At 44.5% G+C, this 24,792-nt stretch overlaps 1 protein-coding gene across 3 annotated transcripts in view; it reads right to left on the reverse strand.

Annotated features, from left to right (window-relative positions):
* Positions 1 to 7,998, reverse strand: part of LHFPL6 (LHFPL tetraspan subfamily member 6) — a 142,063-nt gene extending 134,065 nt beyond the window's left edge. The window contains exons 1-2 of one of the 3 annotated variants that reach the window (XM_073229689.1): positions 7,868 to 7,998; positions 5,451 to 6,026 (exon numbers count right to left, since the gene is read on the reverse strand). In XM_073229689.1, coding sequence (XP_073085790.1) covers positions 5,451 to 5,835 — 385 coding nt within the window. In that variant the 5' untranslated portion in view covers positions 5,836 to 6,026; positions 7,868 to 7,998. Of the gene's footprint in view, positions 1 to 5,450; positions 6,027 to 7,145; positions 7,315 to 7,569; positions 7,815 to 7,867 lie in introns of those variants that run through there. The other 2 variants (XM_073229688.1, XM_073229685.1) reach the window with 2 other exon arrangements.
* Positions 7,999 to 24,792: the final 16,794 nt, after the last annotated feature.

Consider the following 24,792-nt stretch of genomic DNA (forward strand, 5'->3'; position numbering starts at 1 on the left):
CTCAAGCAACTATTAGACCCGCTAGAGAACTAAACAAATTTTTCGTTGAACTCTGCTGCCAATGACTGATGTGGAGAACTTGGACGTTTCATAGGAAAATCTAAAAACTATGAAAATCTTGCCAAATTAGGCTTCCAAAACAAGTTCTCCTGGCAACATGTAGGGTATGCTAAAAAAATTAAATTGGTGACAATGACTATTTGAAAATGCAATTTTAAGACATTATTCAATGCAAACATATAAAGTGTGGTGGTTTTAGATTTCACAGGAGACCCGTCAGTTCATCAGCATCCCTGCTGTTAGCGATCCCAGAGCTCAGAGCAGATGCCCCCTGTGACCTTTCTTGTGCTTGTCTATGCGGCACCCCTTCCCCCCTGCCCTGGCGGCCCAAGCCCTGCTTACACTGCTGCACTGCTCAGGCCCCTCCATCTCAAGCTTGTTGCACTTCATCATCGATGCACATGGGACACACACTTGTGATAAAAGCGTGGTGTGTGGCCCTAGAAAGTACCACTATTCAGCACGAGTTCATCACCTTTTACCCTAGAGATGTTCAAGACCAGGAGACATTTCCCAAGTCAGTCCAGTTTCAGGACCGTCCCGCCACCGGCGGAAGCTCAGCGTGCCTGGTTCCTGCGTGCCCTCCTAGCCTAGCCATTCTGCTTTTCCAAGATACACACAGCTTCACGGAGTTGGCCAAACTTTCGAATTCTTGGCCCATCTTTTTGGTCTGTAGTATGATCTCCACGTCGTTCAATTAGCAATTCTTTACTGCAAATCCACTGCATGGAAACTACAAAGGATGAATTAGGGTCTTATTTTGAGTTCTCCATCTATAAAATCTTGTGTCTGGTGTAAGAAAATGGTAAGTGAAAGAAAATATATTATATACATATTCTATAATGGATGTATGCTATAACCATAATATGTATTAATGTTTTAAGAGAAAGAACCCCAGGAAAACAATTTTCTGTGACAGAAACAAGGAGAGATAGAGCAAGGGCGTCCTCAGTCAACACCAAACCACAGGGGTGGGGTCCCCCCGTAGCCCGATTCGGGGGGGTTACATCAGATCACGACACAGCTGAACTTTAGCATAAGTTCCGAAAGCAAGCTATCATTAGGAGTCACATTTTTAAAAACGTGAAATGGTTAACTTAGAACATGGTTCTCCAGGTGTGGCCTCAGAACCAGATCTGGAAACTTGTTAGAAATGCAAGTCATCACCCCCCACCACACCGGCTGAATCGGGAATTCCAGCACAGGCCCCAGCGATCTGTGCTTCCAAGCCCTGTGGCTGATTCTGACGCACGCTCAGGTCTGAGAACCACCGGTTCAGAACTCAAGACAACTCACGTGGGCCGCACAGTGCAGGTCGGGGTTGCTGGATGGAACAGGACCACATAGCATCGACAAGGTATGATTTTATCCTATTCTTTTTCATTTTTTACTTTAGTGCCGCTGATAGACAATGTTATATTCATTTCAAATGTACAACATAGTGATGCAACAGTCACCTACGTTATTAAACGGTCACCCCAATGAGTGCAGTTACTACCTGTCAATACAGAGAGATATTTACATATTATTGACTATAGTTCCTCTGCTGTACTTTCATCCCCAGGACTCATTCACATTATGATTGAGATTTTGTGCCCCTTTATCCCCTTCACCTATTTCATCCGCCTCCCGTGGCCCCTCCCCCATGGCAACCACCGATCCCTTCTCAGGTATGATTCTAAAAGAAGGAGAAAGTCTTGCTTGCTCCCCAAAGGGCCTAAGAAGTGCCTGGATTTTTTAAAGTTAGAGCGACTTCTTTCAGTTAAGACACTGTCACTGAAAAGCCACTATGTCATTAACACGCCAGCCCTTCCTTCTCTTCTTCCTCAGCTGTCACCTGACGGACAGCCTGGCTAGAAAGCATGCATAACATGGAGTGTCACATGGCAGGTCAGGCTTAGAGTGGACCGAGGGAAGGAATGTCCCATGCACTCATCCTAAAGGGGTGAGAGACAGGCCCAGATGGGACCCCACAGCAGGGGAGGCATACGGAGAAGGGGACACACAAAGAAATACTTTGTCATTGTTACTGTCCTGTGCAGCACCTACCCCAGTTAGTTGGGGACATGGTCTCCCCTGCCTTCTTAGAACAGAGCCACGCCTAAATCGGAAACGTAGGCCGTTGTTTGCTACTGGTAAGCATTCTACCCCATTTTATACACACAGGTTACACATTGCAAGGAAATATGGAATCATATAAACTTGCCCCTCCTTTGAGCACCAGCAGCTTCCTAAGATGAAATCTAAAAATTCAGATCCTGACATTGCATGACTTCCCGTATCTTTATAATGTTGTTACATGTCCTGTTTACAGGACACGTAAATAAGGTATTTTACTAATACATGCACCAAAAACTAAAACTGTTGAAGTACTTAATGCCTGCAACAGGATTCGAGAGCACGTAATTTTATACTCAACAAACAAAAACATCATGAAAACATCTACTTTCTCACAGTACCATTACCAAGCTATGTGCATGTTTAATGTATTTTATTATACATCATCTTTCTCAAAGGCTTTCCACATGTCTTTTAAAAACTCAGTTGAGGGTAAAAGCCAACACAGACTGGTTTTTAAAAATCATGTCAAAAACATGACTGAAAGTATAAGATGGAGATGGTGGCAACCGGAGTTTCTGTCCTGTGGTCACAAGAAAAGCATGCCACTGAGTCCCTGAAATACTCCTACATTCGCTACGACACTGAGTAGCGAATGCCGGTGTACAACAGTCCCATTTTGTGCTGTCCTGTCAGTTGACAGGTGACACTTCAATCTCTAACCAACCATAGCAAGACAATTCAAAATTAAGGCAGACACTTCGTCCTTTAACTGGTTCCAAAGTACCGCGGGGGATGTACTGCCTGACGCTGGACCATATGTGCGCCCCCGGCGCACAGCAGGCCAGTGGAGCGGGATGCCTCTGCGCTCTGCCTTTCTGCCACTTCCAGCTGGTCCTGGAGCAGCTCTAACTTTAGCTAAACATAACCCTTCTGGGTGAATCATGTTTTAGCAAGAGAACCGCCTTGTAACAGAGTTCCTTGGAGGCTGATGATAATTCTGACGCTCTGCCATTGATGGAATTTATCAAACACGCTGGTTTGCTATTTTGCGGTCTTTATGAAACCCACCCATTTTATGAAAAATTTCACAAATAAAATGACTTGCCACTTAAGTTTTTGGGAATAAAAACACAAACAATTCTGAACAGAACAAGAGGAGCAATTTTTTGAAGCATTTTTTTTTTTGGTCAACTGGCTTGCCCTTAAAAGATAGTGATTAACCACAGATTTTCCAACTCCTTTTCCATAATTGAAGTTATTTTTTAATTCTAAATTCATTACTATCTTGGACAATGGGATGTATTTACGTGTACCCTCAAGAGGTTCGAATCAGAAAAGCCCTCTAGGTTTTACACCCAAAATTATTTTTTGCCAGTCATGCAAAATGAGACTAAGGCAACTAACTGCTAGTAATAAACCGCATCCTTCGCTTGGTGTCCATAACTCCTACCAAGCCACAGCTCATGAAAAGCAAGTACAGAGAAAAAAAAAGGTCCTTTTAAAAATATATGTAACTTCCCCAATGGTCTTTCCTCTTGAGTTTTCTGTAAAGTAGAACAGTTAGTTCTATATAATTCCAAAAAAATCTATACAGAGACGAGAGAGGAAAGCATAAATCTCATGGGTCTCGGATGCACTTCCTGTTGCCTTCCATTACACGTTTAAAAATAATCAATAAAAGCTGATTTCTCTTTGTAAGCATTTTCCTGTTCTGCCAGAAATAACGGCAGTCCCTGCGCGAAGATGAAGAGAGGACGGAAAGGGATATTTACCATAAGGGGAGAAGCGAACCTACGTCAGCACTTTTCCTGAGCCAAGTGAAACAGCGAATTGAGTTATTCTTAAAAGAAAAAAAATTTAAATACTCCTGGCATTAGTTATCTCCTTAAGATCTGTGGTATCAACAAGTGTTCAAACTCTGGATGTTCAAACTGCAACTCTCAACGGAAACCTCTTCAGGCTGCTTCGTCATTTTCCTGTATCTCTGTACGAACATCCCTGCCATCCGCAGGGCTTCCACTCCAGGCTGGACACTGGGGCAGTAAGAAAGGGAAGGAAGGGCAGCGAAGTCCCCCACATTGTCCCCTGGGTGGACAGAGAGGCGAACCACAGGGGAAAAAAACAAAACAAAACAGACGAGAACAAAGTTACATCCACTAAGGAAATAAAGAACTGCGAACAACTCTCTCTCTTCTTTCAAAACAAAGACACTTTTTTACCACTTGCATTTTTAGCCCAAGAATTTTCTCAGTTGAAACGTTACTTCAAAGTCTTATGTTAAGTAATCTAAAGTAATATACAGAGTCTGTCTCAGAACTACTTATTTAAAAGATTTTTTTCTTCTGGATTCTTCACAAATGGCTGTAAGAAAACACCAAATGGAAGAGTAACAGGCTTTTACTTTGTAATGAAGTTACAAGTACATTTTATGTATTTTCCTGGCTTCCTGTTTCCCCTGACTCCATGCTATCTAAGGAGGCTGTCATATTTCACTAGGCTGGATTATAAATCAGACAAGTTCGGCCTGTCAAGTTGAAGAATGGAGGTGGAAAGCCCAGTGGAAAATAAATAAAGTGTAATTAAAACCATATGATCAGAAATACTGAAGCAATACGTGGAGGAAACCCAAGTAAAAATCAGACCTTTTCTGGTGTTAGTGAGACTGTCCAGTCCATTTGGGACAAGGATTTGGTGTCCTTTTCTCCATTAGAAAGAGCATCCAGGCAAGATAAATCACAGCAAGGTAATGAAGCCTAGAGCTATCCCTGTAGCATAGTTGTTAATGTAATACTGATCTCTCATTTCAAACAGTAATCAATTATTTGGAAATATAGTTTAAGATTGGGCAAGGTTCAAGTTCAGATCCACCAAAGAGTATTAAAGTCCCCCACTTATGGTGACAAGGTTGAATCAAAACCTTTTCCACTTTTCCATGAAGTCTCCACCTCTAAATACCCGAGGATTCCGATAAGATGCAGATCATCTAATTGCTTACGTTGACCACGAAGAACAAGAAATTCTAAACTCCAAACTGTCTCCCCTACTACATTATAAACGACCTCGGTGCTGACTGCCTCACACAGGTGGTACCCAGAAAACCAGTGCAGCATGTATGTCCAAGGATGTACAGAAATTAAGAGCTCTTAGAAGTTGTAAAAGCAATTCCAGTAAAAACCTTTGACTCTGGCAATCCATCGCCAAAGCCATCCCATGTCTATTTCTCCCAAGCATTCAAAGATGTCAGTTATAATCTCGGTAGACAACCAGAACACAATTTTCCACATTGCTTTGGGATTCTGGTAAACAACTCAAGTTCCGCAGTCACTTACCCCCCAGAAACTGAATTCCTCCAGCCACTCTTCCCACAGTCCTGGAGATGAGCTCCGACACACAGCAGCCCATGAGGGCAGTGAGGGCCACCAGGAGGAGGAGGCCACAGCCCAGGCCCGTCACGATGGTGCAGATCCTCCACTCCGCGCTGGGGATGCCCTGGAACGAGGCGTAGCGCCCGCATTCCTCCACCATCACCATCATCTGCCGGCTCTCATCATGCACAGGGTATGAGCACCTCCGGAAAGTGCCGAAGGACACGGGCTTGCCCAGCTGTGAGCCCCACAGCCAGTAAGGCATGAAGAACCCCACGCAGGAGGTGACAGCACAGAGAAATGAGAGCAACGCCCAGATCACCCCGGTGCAAGTCAGGCTGGGTGCCATGCTTCACCAGGTAGGGCAATGAGCAGCCCAAGTCCCTGCTCTGGGATTGCAGCAGGGGCCGACGCGGGAAACCCCCAGGGCCCTGCGGGGAGTCCTCTGCTGCGTAATGAGGGTGTCTGTTAACCTCTTCGATCTTCAGTCTTACTGTCCATCAACTTCCCATCCTCTGTAGTAAAGATGATTGATGGTCCCTGGTGAGACAATGAAAAATGTTAAAAGTTAAATGTTTTTAGAGAAGTGGGAACACCAATTAACTTTCAATTAATAAACCTTCGAACTTGCCTCACACTTCAAAAGTGGGAAAGACTAATTCTCTCTATAAACTTCTCTGTCATTCAAGTTTCACCAAACCAGCTCAAAGATTTTACACGTCTGTGTCTCCTATAAATGCTCCCAAATTCACTCTGACCGCTATTTACTTAAACTAATGCATGACTTCTATTTGCCAAGCCAGTGAATTCATTTCATAAACCCACATCAAAAGTAATGTAGCATTTTTACATTGGCAATAAACATAATCCCAAATATTATAATAAAATGAACTATACTATAGTTTAGTATTTGGCCTGCAAGGTCAGGCTTAGAATTTGTGGCAACTTTTCTGTGTCCCTTCAGGGGCAATAACCCTCTGCATGAGCCCAAATAAAACAATTAGGATAACTTTCACAACTGCACAGGACCACAGATTCAACAAACATTTACACACTGTCCGGGTACAGAATGGATGGAACCATGAGGCCCTCCCAGGACTCGTTCAGCAGCACTTGTGAACCCCTCCAGTCTTAACTATCCTGCCCTGGTGTGAGTGAAAGAAAGCCTCGTATGACTTAGTCTCGGATCCGCAACGTTGACTGGTTGGTTCCAACAAAGTTGCTGGAACCATCTCTCCCGCCGAATGCCTGTCGGTGTCTCATCTGAAAAGTGATCCGTACGTGCCTGCACTACATGCAACCCCAGTCATTCAAAAGGCTCCACGTGCACTGCCGTCCCCCCTCGCTGCCTTTCCAAAAGCGCCCCGCACCGCCGCCCACACTTGCCCTGAGTGAACGGAGGCCCGAGCCGGCACCCCCGGCGCCCTGCGCGGGCGGCCGGCCGCAGCGGACCCCGCGCCCGCCCCTGCCGGCCCACCCGCCCCGCGCCGGGCCAGCCGGCCGCTCCGGCCGCTCTCTCCGGGCCTGGCCCGCAGCGCGCGCCCCGGCCGCCGAACTTGGTGCGTCCGCCCGAGGCGGGCCGGGGAAGGCCCCGGGGGCGCCCCCCGCCCGCGCCCCGACGGCAGCGGCGGCCCGGGGCTCCGCCGGCCTCGCACGCACCTGACGGCCGGCCGCCTGCTCTCCGGGACCGGGGCGCACCCCGCTCGCCGCCCCTCCGGCGCAGCATCCGCGCGAGGCCGCCCTCGGCCGCAGACTCGGGCCCGCCGGGAGCCGCGGCGGCGGAGCGGAGGCCGGGCGGGCGGAGGCCGGGCGGGGCGCTGCGGCGCGGGCGGCGGGCGCGGACCCCGGGCCCCGGCCGGCTGGCCCCGCCCCGCGCGGAGCCCGCCCCCCGCGCCCGAGCCCGGGACCCCCGCCGCCCCGGCCGCCCGCCCGCCCTCCCCCCGCGCCGCTGCCTCCGCGGGGCCAGCGGGGCTCCGGGGACAAAGTTGCTTCTCGGGGGCTCCCGAGGGGCCACGGGGGCCGCGACCCGCTCCCGGCCTGCCTCTCGGGTCCGGCATTGGGGGCGTAGGCTCCGGTTTCCTACCGACTTGGCTCTAGCTGGGGAGGGCTTCCAGCGCGGCGAGGCGACCCTCCGGGGCTTCGGAGACCCGGGCGGGCCCTTCGCGGCGGGGGCGAGGCCAGCGCGCTCCGGGGAACCGCGGCCCGGACCCGCCGGCAGCGCCCCTGCAGACCCGGCGAGAGGCGGGGGGCTGCGGCCGCGAGCCTCTCCCGGGAGACCCCGCGCTCGGGAGCCTCTTCCCAGGCATGTCCGTCCCTGCCCTCCCTCCTCCCCCCTTCCCTGCCCCACAGCCCTGCCTCCAATCAGTCCTGCGAACTAGTACCGGTGGGTCTCGTTCCGGAGAAGCCGCGGATTTGAGGTCCCCTCTGAACGGAGGTGTGCTTTTGCTCGTCGTTAGCACCGACCCCTTTGGAAGTTGGGAGCTACATTCGGTACAGGATGTGGGAGCCTGCGCTGAAGACAGTATTTTAGGAATCCTGCCATCTGGGAGTAGCAGTCTGTGCAGCAGATTGATTCCCTGACACAGTTTGCAAAGTGGTTTTCTAGACGTTCAAAGTTAACAAATGGGTAGGTACCTATTTGATAGTAAATTTCCAAATTTCGGCATTTTAATTAGCCACGATGGCATGTATTTTTTCCACTACAGCTGAGGATATGTGTTTTTTCATTCTTGTTTTGAAAGGCTTTGAGTAATTGGTAGCAACTCTTTTGAGGTAATATACCTTTTAACAATATGATGAAACTGATAAATCTCCCAGAGAAAAAGGGAGGGAAAGCACGTGCAGAGGAAGCTTAGTCACAATGGTTTTCAAAGGGGAGAAGGGAGATTATGCCCCCTCCCCCCAACCCAGGGACCAGTTGGCAAAGTCTGGAGATGGTTTTGATTGTCATGATCATGGAGGGGCACTAGCATCCAATGGTCACAGGCTAAGGATGCTGCTAAGTGCACGGGGACAGTGTACAGGACAGGACTGGGGAATGCCAGTGGTGCTGAGGTAGAGAAAACCTGTTGCAGTGAAATGTCACCGGGGAGCGTGCGGCCAGGACGCAGCGCCGTTCCCCTGCAACCCATCCATGGATTCCAGATTCAGAATCCTGGACTTAAATGATTTAAATTTGCCTTGTACAAATCACTAGTTGCTGAGCTCAGGTCCAGCGTAATACTGACTGATCTGACTTCCCGTGGTGGACCACACCCTTAGCTGTTAACGCAGAACCTGCAGATCTAGGTAATGTGAAGGTAGAAGATACAACTGTACGAAGACAAAATAATGATCATGACATTCAGACACCCTCCACACGACCCACTGGGAAATTGGTTTAGGGTGCTTTTCTCAAGACTGGAGGGGTTTAAAGCACTGAGATGAATGGCTGGGATTAAGTTCTTGTCAGGCGCTATGTTAACTTTTCTTAATAGATTAGCTAGTCCTCAAAAAAGAAGACAAAACATGAAAACAGTGCAATAATTATTTTACAGAAAGGTAATTTGCCTAAGACCTTACAGCTAAAAAGTGGGTTTTTTGAAATCTCATTATTTTCATTCTATTAAACAGAGCAAAAGCTATTGAAGAAGCTCTAAAATGAAAAAGAAGACAGAAAAAGAGGCTGAAATTTTTTAAAAATACATCAGGAGGCAGTAGCGATTGTGAAAACATACTGTGTTACATGCTAAGACTCATATGTCCGAGTTCGATGAGTGAATCTGGACAAATGGTGACCTCTGCAGTCTCAGTTACTTCATTTGTGTAAAGAGATTGGAATAGATGATTTTTAATACTCTTCTAGCTCAGGACTTCTAGCATCACGATTATATAGATACTCATGTTTGAGAAGTTTAGGGGTCATCTGATTTTGTTCAAGTACATCATTTTGCAGATGAGGAAGCAGAGGCCCAGAACCCTTGCACTATCTTAGCAGAGCTGAGCCTAGAATCCAGTATCCGGGTTTCTTTCGTCATTCCACTTTGTAGTTATTTTCGCAAAGTATAAAATCTTCTTAATTATTCCTTGGGTTCTTGTATGCCTGTTTCATAGGCAAATTGCATTTTGCCAAAATAGCTTTAAAATCCCTGCGTTAAATTTGCACCTCCCGAGGCTCTTTAAATTACTTAGCAGTCAGAAGTCCCCACACAGCAGAAACCGGTTATGCCTCCTGCTGCACGTTTGACTTTCTAGGGTGTTTGGACAGTAGTCCCATTGAGTCATGAGACCATGCGTGTGAAGGTGTGTGGAAAGCTGTAGCACACCTATGACAACACTCTTGGTTAGCCACCTAATAATACTAATTCCCAACCCCCTTCTTTATTCACTAAATACTTTCCTAACCTCCCTGAAAGCTAGTGGTGGCCACATGACCCTGGTCTAGCCAGTGAGTTTGCTGAAAAGGCCTCTGGGGAAGATCGTCTTCTCTGATAAAAAGAAGGGAGTGTGAGAGAACAGTTGTCTCACCGTCCCGGCTGCCTTTCGGACACATTCTTGAAGGATGAGATGTTTGGACCTGTGGCAGCCTTCTCGTAACTGTTCAGAGGAATCACAGAGATATAAACCCTGACTGTTGTAGAGCTACATAGATTCTTTTGAATTTTTTAAAAGTAAATTATGGATTGTTAATATGGTTTAAGTCATTGTTATTTGACTGTTCTGCTTTTAGTAGCAGAAAGCATTCCGAGTTGCTAAAGCGCTGTCCAGATAGGGCAGACGCACAAGGACAGGAGACACACGTTCCTCAACAGTGTGTCCCAGGGCTTGGCAATAAAAGACAGATACTCCATAGCTGAACGTTAACTGAGGTAATTAATGTGCAGATCAATATCACTGTGATCACTATCCTTGTTCTAGTGCGGCACACAGAGTGGGTGTTTAATTTTTGAACAAATGGAATGTACTATGTGAAATTAGGGAAGGAGAATGATAATGGAATTTGTAAGAAATGCCATGGAATCAAGCATTCTGGCCTTTGGGGAGGGTGGGAAAAGTTCTTCAGTTCACGTTGTGGCAAACGCTGTGCTGTCATTTGGTTGATCCAACGCCCATTTCCAACCCTCTCCTTCCTTATCCTTCTGTCCAGCAGAAGCAGCGGCAGCTGAAATCTCCCTGGAAGTTGGGGTGGCCATGTGACAGCGCTAGCCCATGACATGAGAGGGAAGGGTGCTGGTACCATCGCACTCGCGTCCTTTTCCTCCCAGCCTAGAAAATGGATGTGGGAGCCCCTCGAAGCTCATCTTTCAACCAGGAGGTGACGTGAATGAAGACAAAAGCCGTTGCACCAAGAGTGATGGAGTAAAACAGTGGGAAGAGCCTGCCCCGGGTCTCCGTTAGGCAGCTGTGTTACCCGCAGACATTTCTTGGGGTAGACCAGTAACCTTAGCTGTCTGAGTCATTGCTACTGACAGCAGACATGTGCCTGCTAGGCTACTCAGACTAACTGTCCCTTTGTAGTGCAGGGGCCGGCACCACGGGCAAGCGAATTAGACCCTGAGCACAGAGGCACTAAACGGAGAAAGGACGGACAGACTAGCGCCAAGGGAGAATCCATTCTCCAGAAGACGGTGGCCGCAGCAGGCATCCGTTGTCCACGTCACGTTTTAGAGAAGACTGGACCCTCCTTAAAATCTGGCCATAGAAATAGAAATAGCTATGAAAATAGTTTATGAAAGTATTAACTCTGAGTATTATAAAAGTATTATTTAGTCTGAGTATTTATAAAAGTATTAACTCTGAGTATTAATTTCTAAGAAAGACAGAAATCCTCAGCATTGTAAGTGGCCTGGGCCAGGAAGGGTCCCCTTGAACATAGGCCGGCGAGAGAGACAGGGGACAGTGCGAAGTCCAGAGGAGAATGAGTGAGTGACGGGGGAGAGGCCCGCCGACAGAGCCAGGGGGGGACCTTCGCCCCCACCTCTCCTGGCCGGGACGTCCTCGGTTCTCCCTCCCAATACAGCTGTTACCTGGTGATGCTGGTACGCCAAGAAACGGTCCTCGGCCAGAAAGCTGCCATCACAGTTTCCTGTACAGAAGGGTATGAAATAAATAATTTGAGGTCATGGAAATTCCTCCTTTTTGCCATATCCTCCCTCCCTCCCTCCCTCCCTTCGCTACCCTTTCCTTTGATGAATCCCTTAAGACAACTTTAAGTAAATACTGCTGTATTTTACTGCATTGTGTCCATCTTACACACAGGGAAAAAAATCTCACAGGACAAGGGACCTCTCAGGGCTCCTGGTCTCCATTTCAAGTAGTGATTCAAATCATGTACTGCTTTTAGAATGCTCATTCTCCCATTTTTATACATATTTCCATAGCCAGCCCAACATCCTATTACAGAAGGGCTGCTGCTCTCATTTTCTGTGAACTTTCTTTTATGTGTTTGATAGACTTACATCCCTCTTCCCGGTAGAAACTGACTGTGTCTAGTTATATATAATTGCTAAACATAGTGATTTGTAGGACACATTCCCCAGGAACTCTCGTGGAAATAGGTGCATATAGACCACAGCCTGCTCCCTGGGGCGCTGTCTGCATTATTCATTTAAAGTTTGCAGATGACTTTGGACATACAAAGTGCCATATAATTTCTCTACATCGTTCTTTTATGAATAAAACTGGCACACAAAATTTTAAATCAATGACTTATTCATAAGAAAAAAATGTGAGGTGTTAAATCACATTTAACACAGCAAATACTTCACACGAAGCCATCAGAGTGGAAAATGTCCATAACACTTTATATATATTTTTGCTACATGACCCAATATGAATTTTTAAAGCAGCACATAATTGTGTTTAATATGGACTCAGTGTCATGCTTTTGCTATTTTTAAATTCTTCTTCGGTTTTTTTCCAGTATCAAGAATCATCTTAGGCTTTTTCAGTGTTAAGACTACATTTTCTGGATTTTCTTCCTCAAAAAAAAGGTTTTTTCCAAAAAAAAAGCTTTTTTTCTGTTTCCCAAATATGTAGAAAGATGAATATAAGGAGTTCTACAGAAAATGATAAGAATTATATTTTGTGGATAATAATATTCACCACAATCAGTCATAGCCTCTGATAGAATTCACAAAGATTTGTTTCTGTTATTTAAAAATCTTAACTTCACCTCTCCCCACCCCACTTCACCAAAATAAGATGCACTGCAAGGGTCAAAGATACTAACATAATGATCTAACAGAAGAAAGCCAAAATTTAAACTCTTCATTTGGTATTATAACCCGAAGAGGAGTTCAACAAACACTGATTTTTCCAAAGCAAGTAATTCCATATCACAGATAAGAAATGGCAGAGCAGAAATGCCTCTTCAGTGAGCCGGTCTTCCTCAAGAAAAATTATTCCTAAATGCACCTGGCTTCTTCCCACTCATCGGAGCACCAGGGGCAACTGGGGACTCTAGGAGGAGCCCCCCACATGTGCTTCCTGGGCTCTGCTCCTCCTCGGGGGTGAATTCCCCCCCCTCCCCCGGGCAGGGCAGGAGCAGCTCTGCGGCTGGGGCCTGCCCTTGTCCACACAGCTGCGGCTGAGAGCCAGCAAACCCACCGGCCCAGGGGCTCCGCGAGCAGGCCCCTGGGCCTCTCTCTAAGCCACATCCCCCACGTTAGCCCTTATCAGTGATAATCACAGTATTTTGGTCTCCACCTGCCACATTTCTCCCTCAATTTGTTCCAGCTGCAGCTGGGCAAGAGGAATGGTGTGTTCTGGCTCCAAGCAGAGACCCACAAACTGAATGGAAACACGTTCCAGTATTGATTAGCTATTACTATTAGATATTACCGCTACATTAGATGTTACTATTTTGAGACCAACATGTCGGCAACACCAGTTCCACATGAATGGGGCCAAGGAGAAAAAGGGGAACTAATTTTTGGCAGTTGGCATTGGGTTGACCTGCCAACTATTGTATCTTAAAATTCTGGCCTTGGTTGACTTGCCAGCAAGAGCGGACGTGTGGATGACAAGAGGTTGCTCTTCAGCCAGTTGCGTCTTTGAAGGATCCATATTTCTGTGTGTTAAAAGCTAAAGAGCATAGGCAAGGTGACAAGAAGCAGAAGACAAAAGACTAAAAATAGAATTCAGAGACGTATACGGCATGGACTACGTCAGCAGATAGACATTGAGGTGTTGATGTAGCTGATGAACAGAAGTGTTGGGTGGAGGAGAAATAGGGAGGGAAAAGGAGGGAAATAGGGAGGAAGGAAAGAATGGCAGAGACAGGAGTCGGGGGAGCAGGAGAGAGACAGAGAAGGAAACTGCTGTGTGTCTGATTTTCGGTGGTTCTGCTTGTTTCCAAAGAGGGATAAATGGTGGGGCTGTGTCTTTACATTGAAAGCACAGACATGGGGTACTTGGGTCCGGTGAGCGATGGGAAAATGATGGGTCCGATGACTCAGCTGCTACGTGGGCATTAATGTGCCATGAGGAGGCATTAGCGGACCCGCGGTCAGTGTCTACAGTAACAAGCCAGTATAGTGACCGATCTTCAACATGATGTTTCATGTTTCAGGCCAACTGTTTCAGGCATTTAGCCGGCCCTTCCTCCGTGCTTCCGATCAGCTTGGAATTTATACCTATTTCTACGATGAGCTTGAAACAATGCATTATAATTATTTGGCTGTGCATGGGTATCTCACACTTGATTTAGGTCTTCAAGAGCTACTTACTCATCCTGCTAGACACGTACAGGTGCTTGCACTGTAAGGCCTGAATTCCGTGGGCCGCTGTGATGTCCTGGAGGCTCCCAAGGTCGCCAAGTCCTGCTGTGAGTTCCCCACTCGTGCCAGAAATGTCCCCACCCATAAAGAGAAGCTGCCTACCAGACTTGCTCCTCTATACGCCAGATCAGCTGCACCCCACCTGGTCCGCAACCTGTGAGGTCCATCCCCCTCCCAGCTCACAGAATTATCCAAACAAGACAATCCTATCCTCCTGTGGGAACCAGGGGGCACTTCACCCTTTTGTTCCCACCAAGCCTGTCTCCCACTGCCCCTCAGGTTCCCTCGGCTCCCAAGTGCGTCCTGCATGGTGTGCAGGGCCCTCCTTCCCTAGCCTGTGAGCGTGTGACCAGGAAACTGCAGTCACCTCACCTGTCCAGTCTCCCTGGCATGTGTTCAGCCTTCTCGCGCTGTTTAGTGTGGGACTGCTCTCATCAGAGGCCACTAGGAGGTGACAAAACAGTGCTGAACAAATACTTGACAAAAAGATGAATGTCTGAATCCCTATCATCACATCATCAAGGAAAAACTACATTATGTAGTTTTGTTTTTCTTAAAGGCACTCAATTATACAATACAATTTGGAAGTATTTCCATACAGCAAAAGTTAGAAGTCTGGAATGTGAAATCCCTAGGTATCTAGAAATATATTATCCAAATCAGCCACTCCTTGATTAGCACAGTAAATTTTTTACTATGTGATGAAATAAGCAATTAAAATGTGGTAAGACTGAGGGTTGTTTTTTTTTTCTTTTGTCTTATCTGTATTTCCTAATCTTTCTTCAAACAACCTGCATTACTTATATGATTAAAAGTGACAACCTGCATTACTTATATGATTCAATTATCAAATGAATGAACTCTCTGAAACACAGAATAACTGACTAACCCTCTGGACAGAATTACTTATGAAGAAGCTTATTTTCAGGTGGGAGTAAGGAAGGGCAGGCATTGTCCCCAAGTGGAACATGCATTCCGACCTGGGTCTGCTGTGAACTCCAACACAATCAAGTATTCACTCAAAGAGCAGATCGGGATGTCAGGAATGTTGTAGAAAACCAACTAGATTCGGTCTGAAGTTCTCCTCTGTTCTTCCTGTTCCCTCCTGTTCTGGGGTGTACTTTCTCTTCAGCACTTCTTTAATTGCTCAAAGCCATATCCAGCGAGGACCCTACATTTCTGCCCATTGCTTGGAGGGACCCTGTTGTCTTCTCACTAAGCTCTGGGTCTCTTCCCAGGGTTCGCATATCGAACTCCAAGCGGTAAAAGACCTCTTCTTCATTATCTCCAAAGTAAGACCACGCCCCGTGTCAGGTTTTTTTTAAAGGTTTAAAGGAGGGAGGGTCCAGAAGAGAGCTTGCATTGATCCCCGCAGGCGATCCACCTGAAATGGCTTCAGTGGGCCTCGTTCTCCGGAGGCCCCTGCTGTGAGGGGTGCTCCAGAGCTTGCTTTCTCCTCTTTGCCTACTGCCATCATTCCTGGCCAGGGGGGGCCCTTTCCTGGACCCTGCTTCGATTGCCCCTTCCTGCAGCCCAGCTCTTCCTGAACCCCTCACCACCTCTCTCCAGGCTGCCCTGGGAAACGCGTGAGCCTTTCTCTCTGTACTGTCCGAGCAGTCAGCTTTCCCCCTCTGGCTCCCTGTTGTCCACCCTTTGGGGCGGGTCAGGGCCAAAGGCACCTTAACGATTCCCCCACCCCACCCCCGCCGACCCAATTAAAAAAAAAAGACGTTCTCTTGCTCGGGGGATTTAGATTTGTGCCTCGCTGCGGTGTTCACTGGCTCAAACACCAGTCTGCTTTTTAAAAACATAACTTATTCAGAATGTATTATCAGACTATGTTCCAAAGGATACTTCTTTAAAAAGAACAACTTTTCATCTATTTAGCATGAGTTCCGTATCATCTCAGAGATCCTTTGAGCCAAGATATTAAACTAAAAAGTCCACTTTACTACTGGTTTTAAAAAAGAATACATAAAACACGCCACTACCCTGCCTTCAAAAATATTTCTTTTCTAAGAGCAATCAGAGCCAGCTTCTGCCCGTCGTGAAAAACCCACAGCGAGCAGCTGTGGAAAGAACACTGCGTGTGTAGAATCAAAGCCCTGAGTTCAAATTCAGAGCCTGGATCTTGATTGTACTATGATTCAAATAACAGTTCTTTTATAACCCATTTATACAAGGTCTTGGCTTTATCTAATAACACTGTTGACCATTGTATCCAAGCACTTGCCAGAGGTGCAATAAATCAATTAACTTATTCATAATAGTTAGCGATAAAGCTTGAATTAATGGTAGTACTTGGATTAAAATATCATTTTTTTTGAATGTTAGGTATTTGCTTATTTATACCAGAAGCCGCCTAGTGGCAGAAGTGCAGCAAAATGAAGATGGGACCTTCTGTAATTTTTCTTCGAGATATAAGGGTGAGTTAGATTTCAGCTGAACCTTGGCTGACTTTCAGTCAATCATCACGAGCGTCCCAGTGTCTCTGCCCCTAATGCATTAAGCATTCACGGTTCAGTACTGGCGTATTGAAAACGGCATTAGGCTGAGAGAAGGCCCAAGTTCTACTTTGCTTGAACTCTCCTGTCAGTTACCTTATTTTTCTTCTTCTTTGGTGTTCGCTTTTACAAATGTGGCTATTATTTCTTTCATGGTCATGATGCTTAATCAGAAAGTATGTATAATGTACTGACTGCTAAATGTGAAGTCTTTACTTACCACCTGCTTTTAATCCAAAAGTTTGGCCAGTCTTATCTGAGCTTAGATATTGTTTAGAAAACCATTACGGTGCAGGGAACAGAATCGTGGTTCGCATAAGGCAAAGGAACCTTTGAGGTAAGCAGAAGAGACAGAAAATAAGCATGCAGCTTCTGACTGGTGTTCCCAACCTTCATTTTTGTTGGTAAAGAGGCAGAGAAGGGGGTGGCACAGGCTCCCGCTGGAGATCTAAACACAGGGTGGACGTCAGGAACGCCCAGTTCTGGGCTTGGTCTAGCTGCTAAATTGCTGCTTGACCTTGGACAAGCCGCAGTGTAACATGAGGGCTCTGACCATCCTATTGTTCTGTCCTCCAAACAAATGCTGCATGGACGCTTAACCTGGTTACCAACAGCCAATCAGACCAGTATCAGGAAATGCCTGGCTGGAGCAAGTGAGCCGAACTGTTCGAGAGAAACCTGTCCAACAAACTCCAACAGGGATACAGGTGGGAAGATGCACCATTTTGTCATGGGTTAACCTTTTCCCTATGTCTTGTCCATGTATTTCTTAATAAAAGTAACACCCCGAAGGCTTTAATAATAGTTCTGTCGCATTAATCAGTAAAAGAGAATGCCAGAACATCCCGACATCAAGCTTCCCAAGGTGATAAATTAAGCCAAACCATCAGTTTTGAGTAGCTGATTTTGCATGGACAGATTCTGCAGAATCTCTCTTCTGCCGTCTTAGAATTCATTAACAAAAACTCCAACATGTTCAAACCTATCGTAACAGTCTGACCTGTCCTTTGAAGATGAATTTTAGCATGTGATTAGTTTACCAGGAGTAAGCAAAGAATCAAGGCATTTTAACGGTCATAACATTGTATAATTAACCTAAAGCCAATTGCTTTTATTGTTTTATAATAAAGAGAAAAGGTTTTTGTTTTCTGTTTGTCTGCTTTTGTCTGGGTATTTTCCAGATTTTCTTAGATGCAGTGTTGATGTATAATAAAGGTAAATGGAAGTATGAGATATAGTATAATGATTTATTTTCACCAGCAGGATTGATCTGAGTTTGATTGAGCCATAGACACACACCCTGTGAGGAAGACCTGCCAGGGTTTAGTGTGGGCAGATTCTGAGCTCTGCCGTGTACTGGTTTTCTTATCTCGGTTAAGTTATTTAGCCTTTCTAAAACTCATTTTTCTTCTGTAAAATGGTGATTATAAAATCTTCCCATAGTATTATTCTAAAGACTAGATGTGAAAACATATATAAAGTTACTTCCCACAGTGCCAGACACATAGTAACTGCTCAATAAATGAAAGGTTTTGAAACTATTACTTAAGTAAGATTTCTTTTCTACTATCTTAGAATTCATTTAATAACAAATAATCCAACACATTCAAACCTACAGAAAGGTTTGATCTACCTTTTTAAGATGAATTACTACATAAAATGAAAATGAGCTTTCTTTTTAAAATATTATTCATATGGAATCTGTTATGTCTGCCACAAATTGTCTTCAAAAGAGAAGATATTTTCATACAAATAGACCAACATGTTCACACAAAGAAACAGAACACCAACACTTTCATACAAATAAAATCATCAAAATGTACCCCAATTTTGATGCATTCGTTGTTCAGTATGCCATATATAATGCCACAAAACAGTAGTCAAAAAATTTTCTAATAGAAATAACCTTTGATATTTTAATACACTAAATTAATGAAAATTGAACATGAAATACGTGTTTACTCTGAACTCTAGAAATCTGAGGGTGACTCCCTCAAAAGTTAGATTCTGTTGGTCTATTTTCTTTCCTCTCACCAAGTGGGACTCTGTACTGTGCCCCCCCCCCCTCCATTTCCTTATTCTGCCTGCCAATCCAGTCTGGCAGGGACGTATATATGAAAGAACTTTGAATTCTGTTGGGAAGACAACGTTAATACCATCCCAAAGTCCTTAGTAAAAACTTCAGCTCACGAGAGGTATAGTCCTTACTCATTTACACCGATTCTAGCTAACAATTAACGATCTTTGTGGATAAAATACAAAGCATGACAGTCTGCAAAAATATCTATGATCTTCTAATTCTTCATATTTACTGACAATTACAAGAATAGGGATACCATCTGAGTAGGAAACACATAGAAGTTATTCCCACCAAGATAGACTTCAGATTTTAGAATTAATGCAGAAACCCCCCAGACACCATTTTATCTTGATCAGTTCTCAGGAGCCAAATAAGTGTTACCTTTATTATTAAAATTTAAAAATATGCTTTCAGGGCAGATTTAAAGTAGCTGGTGTAGCACCTTGCATCTGCAGCCTGCGGGGAATACTCCCTCAGCAGACCCTGCCTGCTAGAAGCTCAGCTGTCACTCAGTAGTGACGTCTGCCGACAGCCCAGTGGGAAGGTTTGCCGCAACGGGAAGCTCTGCGCCTTGGCACCCCTGTGGCTGGAATCATAGTAAACCCTGAGGTACGGACAGACTTACTAATTTGTGCATTTTGAAGTTCTTTTGGCAACTCTTCATTCCCCCCCCGTTCTCTGCGAGCTGGCTGAAACGCTAATCTTAGCGTTCTTTCCAGAGGTGAACTAGGCAGGGAATAAAAGGAGGACCTCACATCAGTCGGTATTGTTTCTCCCGGGTGACCAAGTGGACATCACCAGGCACCCTGATGTAACGTGAGGACAGGGCACTGCACCACTGCAGTATCCTTCCCCCAAATCTGTAACCCTAGTCTAATCATGGCAGACCAGCCCAGATGGGGGCATGTCCCCCAACCTACCTGATCAGTACTCTTCAGGCTGTCAAAACAATAAAAAGCAAATGAGGAAAGACTGAGAAACTGCAGGAGACTAAGACATGACAACTACATGAACGCACTGTGGCTCCCGGATGGGACCTGGAACAGCAAAAGGTCAACAGTGCGAAAACCAGTGGGATTCGAATAAAATCTGGTGTTTAGCTAATGGGCAGGTGCCAGTGTTGGGTTCCTGGTTTTGACGAATGTACCACAGTTACGATGACAACAGGGGACACTGAAACCAGACGAGAGGCATATGGGAATACTCTGGACTCTCTTTGCAAATTTTCTGTGAATTTCCAAGTATTCCAAAATATTGTTTTTTAAATAATGTTTATTACTTTTTTAAAAAGGCATTTTTTAAATAAAATATATTTAAAATTAAAAAAACATGTTAAAAAAGTATTAAATACTTGCATGCCATTTCTATACCAAACATTCTTGGGGATACCGTCTCATATTGGAATAGCATGTCACAGATTAAACTGCATTTTCACCTCCTTTCATCAAACTTCCGTAACAGTCCTGCAAGGCAGGAAAGATGGAATCATTTCCACCCACAATGTATAGACGAGGAAGCAGAGCCTCAGAGAGGTTTGTGTCCTTCTCCACGTCACAGAGGAGAAAGAAGCAGGGGCAGAACCCAGACTGGACTGGGGCTCCCCGCCTAGGACTCTGTCTGCAGCCCACAAGTTTGTCGCCTCTCCATTGCAGCAGAAGTGACCCTGTTGGGAGTGACTGACGCGGGCTGCTGGGCCTGAGGTATCCGTGTTATCCTGCCACCGCTCTGTGAGGATTTAAGTGTGGAGAGAGTAATGGAAGGTACATGGAAAACAGTGCAAATGGGAAAGAGTAAGTCGGAGTTCTAATATTTAGTCCCAGACTCCATCCTGAAGTAATGAAATTCTCCCTGCGGAGACTGACATCCCTCCCACCGCTTAAGTCTTGGGGCAAGAGCTGCTCTGTGAGCCCCGCCTCTGGACTCCCCTCTGCCTGCAGGGAACACGCTCTTCAAACCCGGTATTCCTGCAGCACTTACCCCTGATGCTTGTTCTTTGGGAGGGAGGGGGCGTAAAGATGAGAAATATGTTGTATATTTTTGTGATAAGTAAAAAGCATCATCTCCCGCCTCTCCTTTTCTTACAACCACTTTTTCTCTCCCAACTTAATCCTCATGTATTTTCCTAGCCAAAGGGCTCCGTGCGGGTGGGCCTGCTGTTACTGCGGTTAAAGGCAATGTCTCCAGAGACCCGTGAGGGAATAGAAGCAGGTAAGCCAGGCACAAGCATAACAAAGTAAGCTGATCTTCTCTTTTATTTTCCCACCTTTGGAAGACCCACAAATACTGATGTTTTCTACTAGAAGAAAAATGGTGTTTGGTGCTGAATGGTAACTGGTATTGGACCTCAGTGTTTGTAGGGGAACAGGAGAGTGATGGGAACTGTGCAAACTGCGAAGTGCACGGCCCGTTTAACAAAGTGGCAGAACTATTTTGTGTCAAACAACTGTTTCTTGCAGAAATGCAAGGATGGTATTGATAAATATCCTCTTTCTTGTCTTTTCTTAAGAGAAGCTGGAAATCTGACTTTTAAGTTTTTAAGTTTTTAAGCTTGGGCTTAGATTTAGACAAACTCTTTGCTGGCCAAGTGAGACCTATGGGGTCCCAGCTGGGCCCATGTGTACAGTTTGCAGCATCTGACTGAAACAATGAGTCAAGACTCGTATCTAAAGTAGAGTCCTGCTCTGAGAAGGTTCCAAAAGATATCTTTGCCCTACCAACCTGGGGATGATCTCAGAATTTTCACTGCCCAACATCCTTTTCTTTGAATTAAAAGGATATTTTCTGTTCAAAGGGAAAAAATTCTTAGAAAGCAACACATGGTTATCATGAGTGAAGTAAACCTTAATATGAATGATAACATCAGGTCCTTGTAAGTTGCTGGATAGTAAAGACTGAGGGTAGGACGGAGCTGAGCAGAGTTTATAGATCAGAGGAAGAAGCCACCCAGGATAGGAAATAGCTAAAAGCTGTGGCTTAGGGTCTAAAATTAAAACTTCTACTTCACGATTTTATTTTGAACAATATACCTTGACTTATGATAGTTCCAGAGAGCGACCATTGTTCTTTTCATACACCTTGAAACAAGAAATGGCTTTATCAGAGTATTTTTTGCACCCCACTGGAAACAAATAGAAATATTAGACTCAATAATATGCATTAATTTTTCTGTCCATTATCTACATTTTATTCTCCTCTCTCTGGTGTGGAAAAACCTCATTAATAAACCATTAATGTTATTGCTTATAAGGAATTATAGGCAGTTAACAAAGTGTTCATTATACTTAAATTATCTCTTACTGTTTGAAGGATATTACAATTTCTACAAATAATTAAGTTTAATTTCTATTTTTGAAGAAAATTACACTGTAAATTGACATGTATTTCTTGAGAAATAAAAGCTAGTTGACATGCAGAATTCAAACGAATTCACTGGCATTTTGTGGGTTTTTTTTCTTTATTTAGAAAAAGTGATAGTAATGCATTAGAGTTTATAAAAATTTTACATTGCATCATGTTAATGGGAAAGAGGAACATCAATTCAGTGACTTTAAAAGATATTATCAATTTAAAATTCATCATTAAAAATTTGTCTCAAGCATGGCAAAATATGTAGACATGTACTTCATAAGTAATTTTTATTTTTATGTCAATTCTGTTTCCCATCAGTGGCAAGTGATCTATAAGCTTTTTATTACTAATGACAGAAGTAATAACAGTACCTATACTTTACTTTAAAAATTAGGTGATAGACTTCAGAAACAGGACTCCATGGAGCCAGCCTGGAGTTATGCAGGATTAAGAGAGGATTTCTCCTTGTATATCACCGCCATCTGTGATGTTTTCAAGGTCTGAGACCCCAAAGAGGGATGGGGTCAGTTTTGGGGCCCCGCTAGGGTGACAGGATCTGTCCATTTTTTGTTCAAAACCTGTCTATTAATTAGGCTTTGGAGTCATCTCATCTTGATAGAAGAATCTCTTCATGAAAAACCTGTTTTCTGTCCTCTGAGATTATTAGAGCACGCAGTTTTTCCTCCTTTAGGTGGAAAGAGTAGAGATGGGCTTAAAAATACAGCCCATGTTTCATTAGGCCTCTCACACCGAAATGCTGGAACCTCACAAAGGTGGCTCCTCACTGACTGCCAACTCCTCGGTCTTTTCTTCCAGCCCTTCCCTCTCCAGGCAGAGAGTGTCTGCTGGTTTTGGTGGCCCTGTTCCTTGGCCTCATGATTGAATTTTTGCTCAAAATGATGCACCCCAGACAGCTTTTTAAGCAGACTGGCCCAAAGCTGGAAAGCAAACTACCGCAGGGCTCAGCTATTCGCTAGGAAGCAGCGATCTCCCATAAGCACATGCCCATTGCCGGAGTGCAGCTCAAATTCTGCAAACCAGTCACTGGGCACCAGCCCTTCCGTCCAGTCCCCAATGATAGAGTCTCCCCTGACTCAGATCTCACTGCTTCTGTGGGACCACTACTTTAAGCTGCCAAAAGATTGCCTTGCATTAATATTTAAAATGAAAATCCATGATTACAGTGACGGAATGCTTGCTGCTGAACACTATGGAATTTCTCATTAATATTAATTTGTAGTTGGTAGAGAAATGGTTTAACAACTGAGCTCATACGTATAATTCAAATACTGATTAACTAGGCCATAAATCTGTGATCATGCAATAAATTGCTTTCAACTGTCTGTGTTTGATTTTATGTTGTTTCCTAGCATTCTCAAAATTCATCATGTTTCAGTAATAGAATGTAATGTGCTTTTTCTAGTAGGATGGTTATTAGTAAATATTTTCCAATTTTCTGACCACCATAAGTTTGTTTTACGTTGCCAGGAATGACATAAAATTTTCTGAGATTTTTACCTAAAGGCATGATAATTTTGATATCAGTATGTTGTCAACCATGATTAACTGAATATGCTTTAGGACATGGGATGGAAATGAGAATCTGATTTTCCTTTGTATAGGAAAATGATGCTATTGACCTGAAATTAATAGGATACTTAATTTGGATTGTTTTCTTGTTTGCAGTAATTAACTTCCACTATATTTAAGCTATCAACACATCATGCATTAACATGAGATGAACATGTACCCACAGAACATTAAAGATCTACAACCCTAACTTGATGCGCTTATAAATTCCAAACAGAAAGATTGCTTTTTATAAGAGAACAGTTTATTTATGTGTTCCTTAACAAATATTTATTGATTGTGTAAGGCATTATACTAATTTTTGCAGTGGGTTACAGGTGAATAACACATGTTCTTTAACCTCAAGGTATCTTACTGTAAGCTAGGAAACTGATGAGGCAGAATGCAATATCCATAATACAACTTCCACTTTATATATATATATATATACACACACATATATATGGCACTACCTCCCTAGGTTTGTAAGAATCAGAGAGTGAACAAAAATATTGTAGAGATGAAACTTCTCTTCAGTGCCTGCTACGTGGGTATGACTTCGTTAAAAACCCACACATGCTTTAGCCCAGAGCAGTAGAACACAAACTTTAGTGGGTATCGGAGACATGTACAGGACTTACTTTTTTAACTGAAATATAATTGATATACAATATTATATTGGCTGCAGATGTACGACATAATGGTGGGACTTGGAGGACTTGTTCACACGGTTTGCTGGGCCTCCCCTCAGGGTTTCTGATTGTGTGTGTCTAGGATGGTGCCTGAGAATCTGCACTGCTAACAAGTTTCCAGGGGATGCTGAAGTTTCCGGTGGAGGAACCACACCTTGAAAGACCACTGGATCAGAGACTCCCCAAACTGGGCAGCAGGAAAAGTCACACAGGGAACATTTTGTTGCTTTCTTTCCATTTTTCCTTTCCTTCCTCCATCTCTCCCTCCCGTCCTCTCTTTTTCTCGTTTCCTATTTAACACAGACGTTCCTACTCCTCACTCTGAAGAGACTTAATGCGTCTGTGCCCAGGATA

This window comes from Manis javanica, chromosome 1, assembly GCF_040802235.1.
Source record: "Manis javanica isolate MJ-LG chromosome 1, MJ_LKY, whole genome shotgun sequence".
Lineage (NCBI taxonomy): Eukaryota > Metazoa > Chordata > Mammalia > Pholidota > Manidae > Manis > Manis javanica.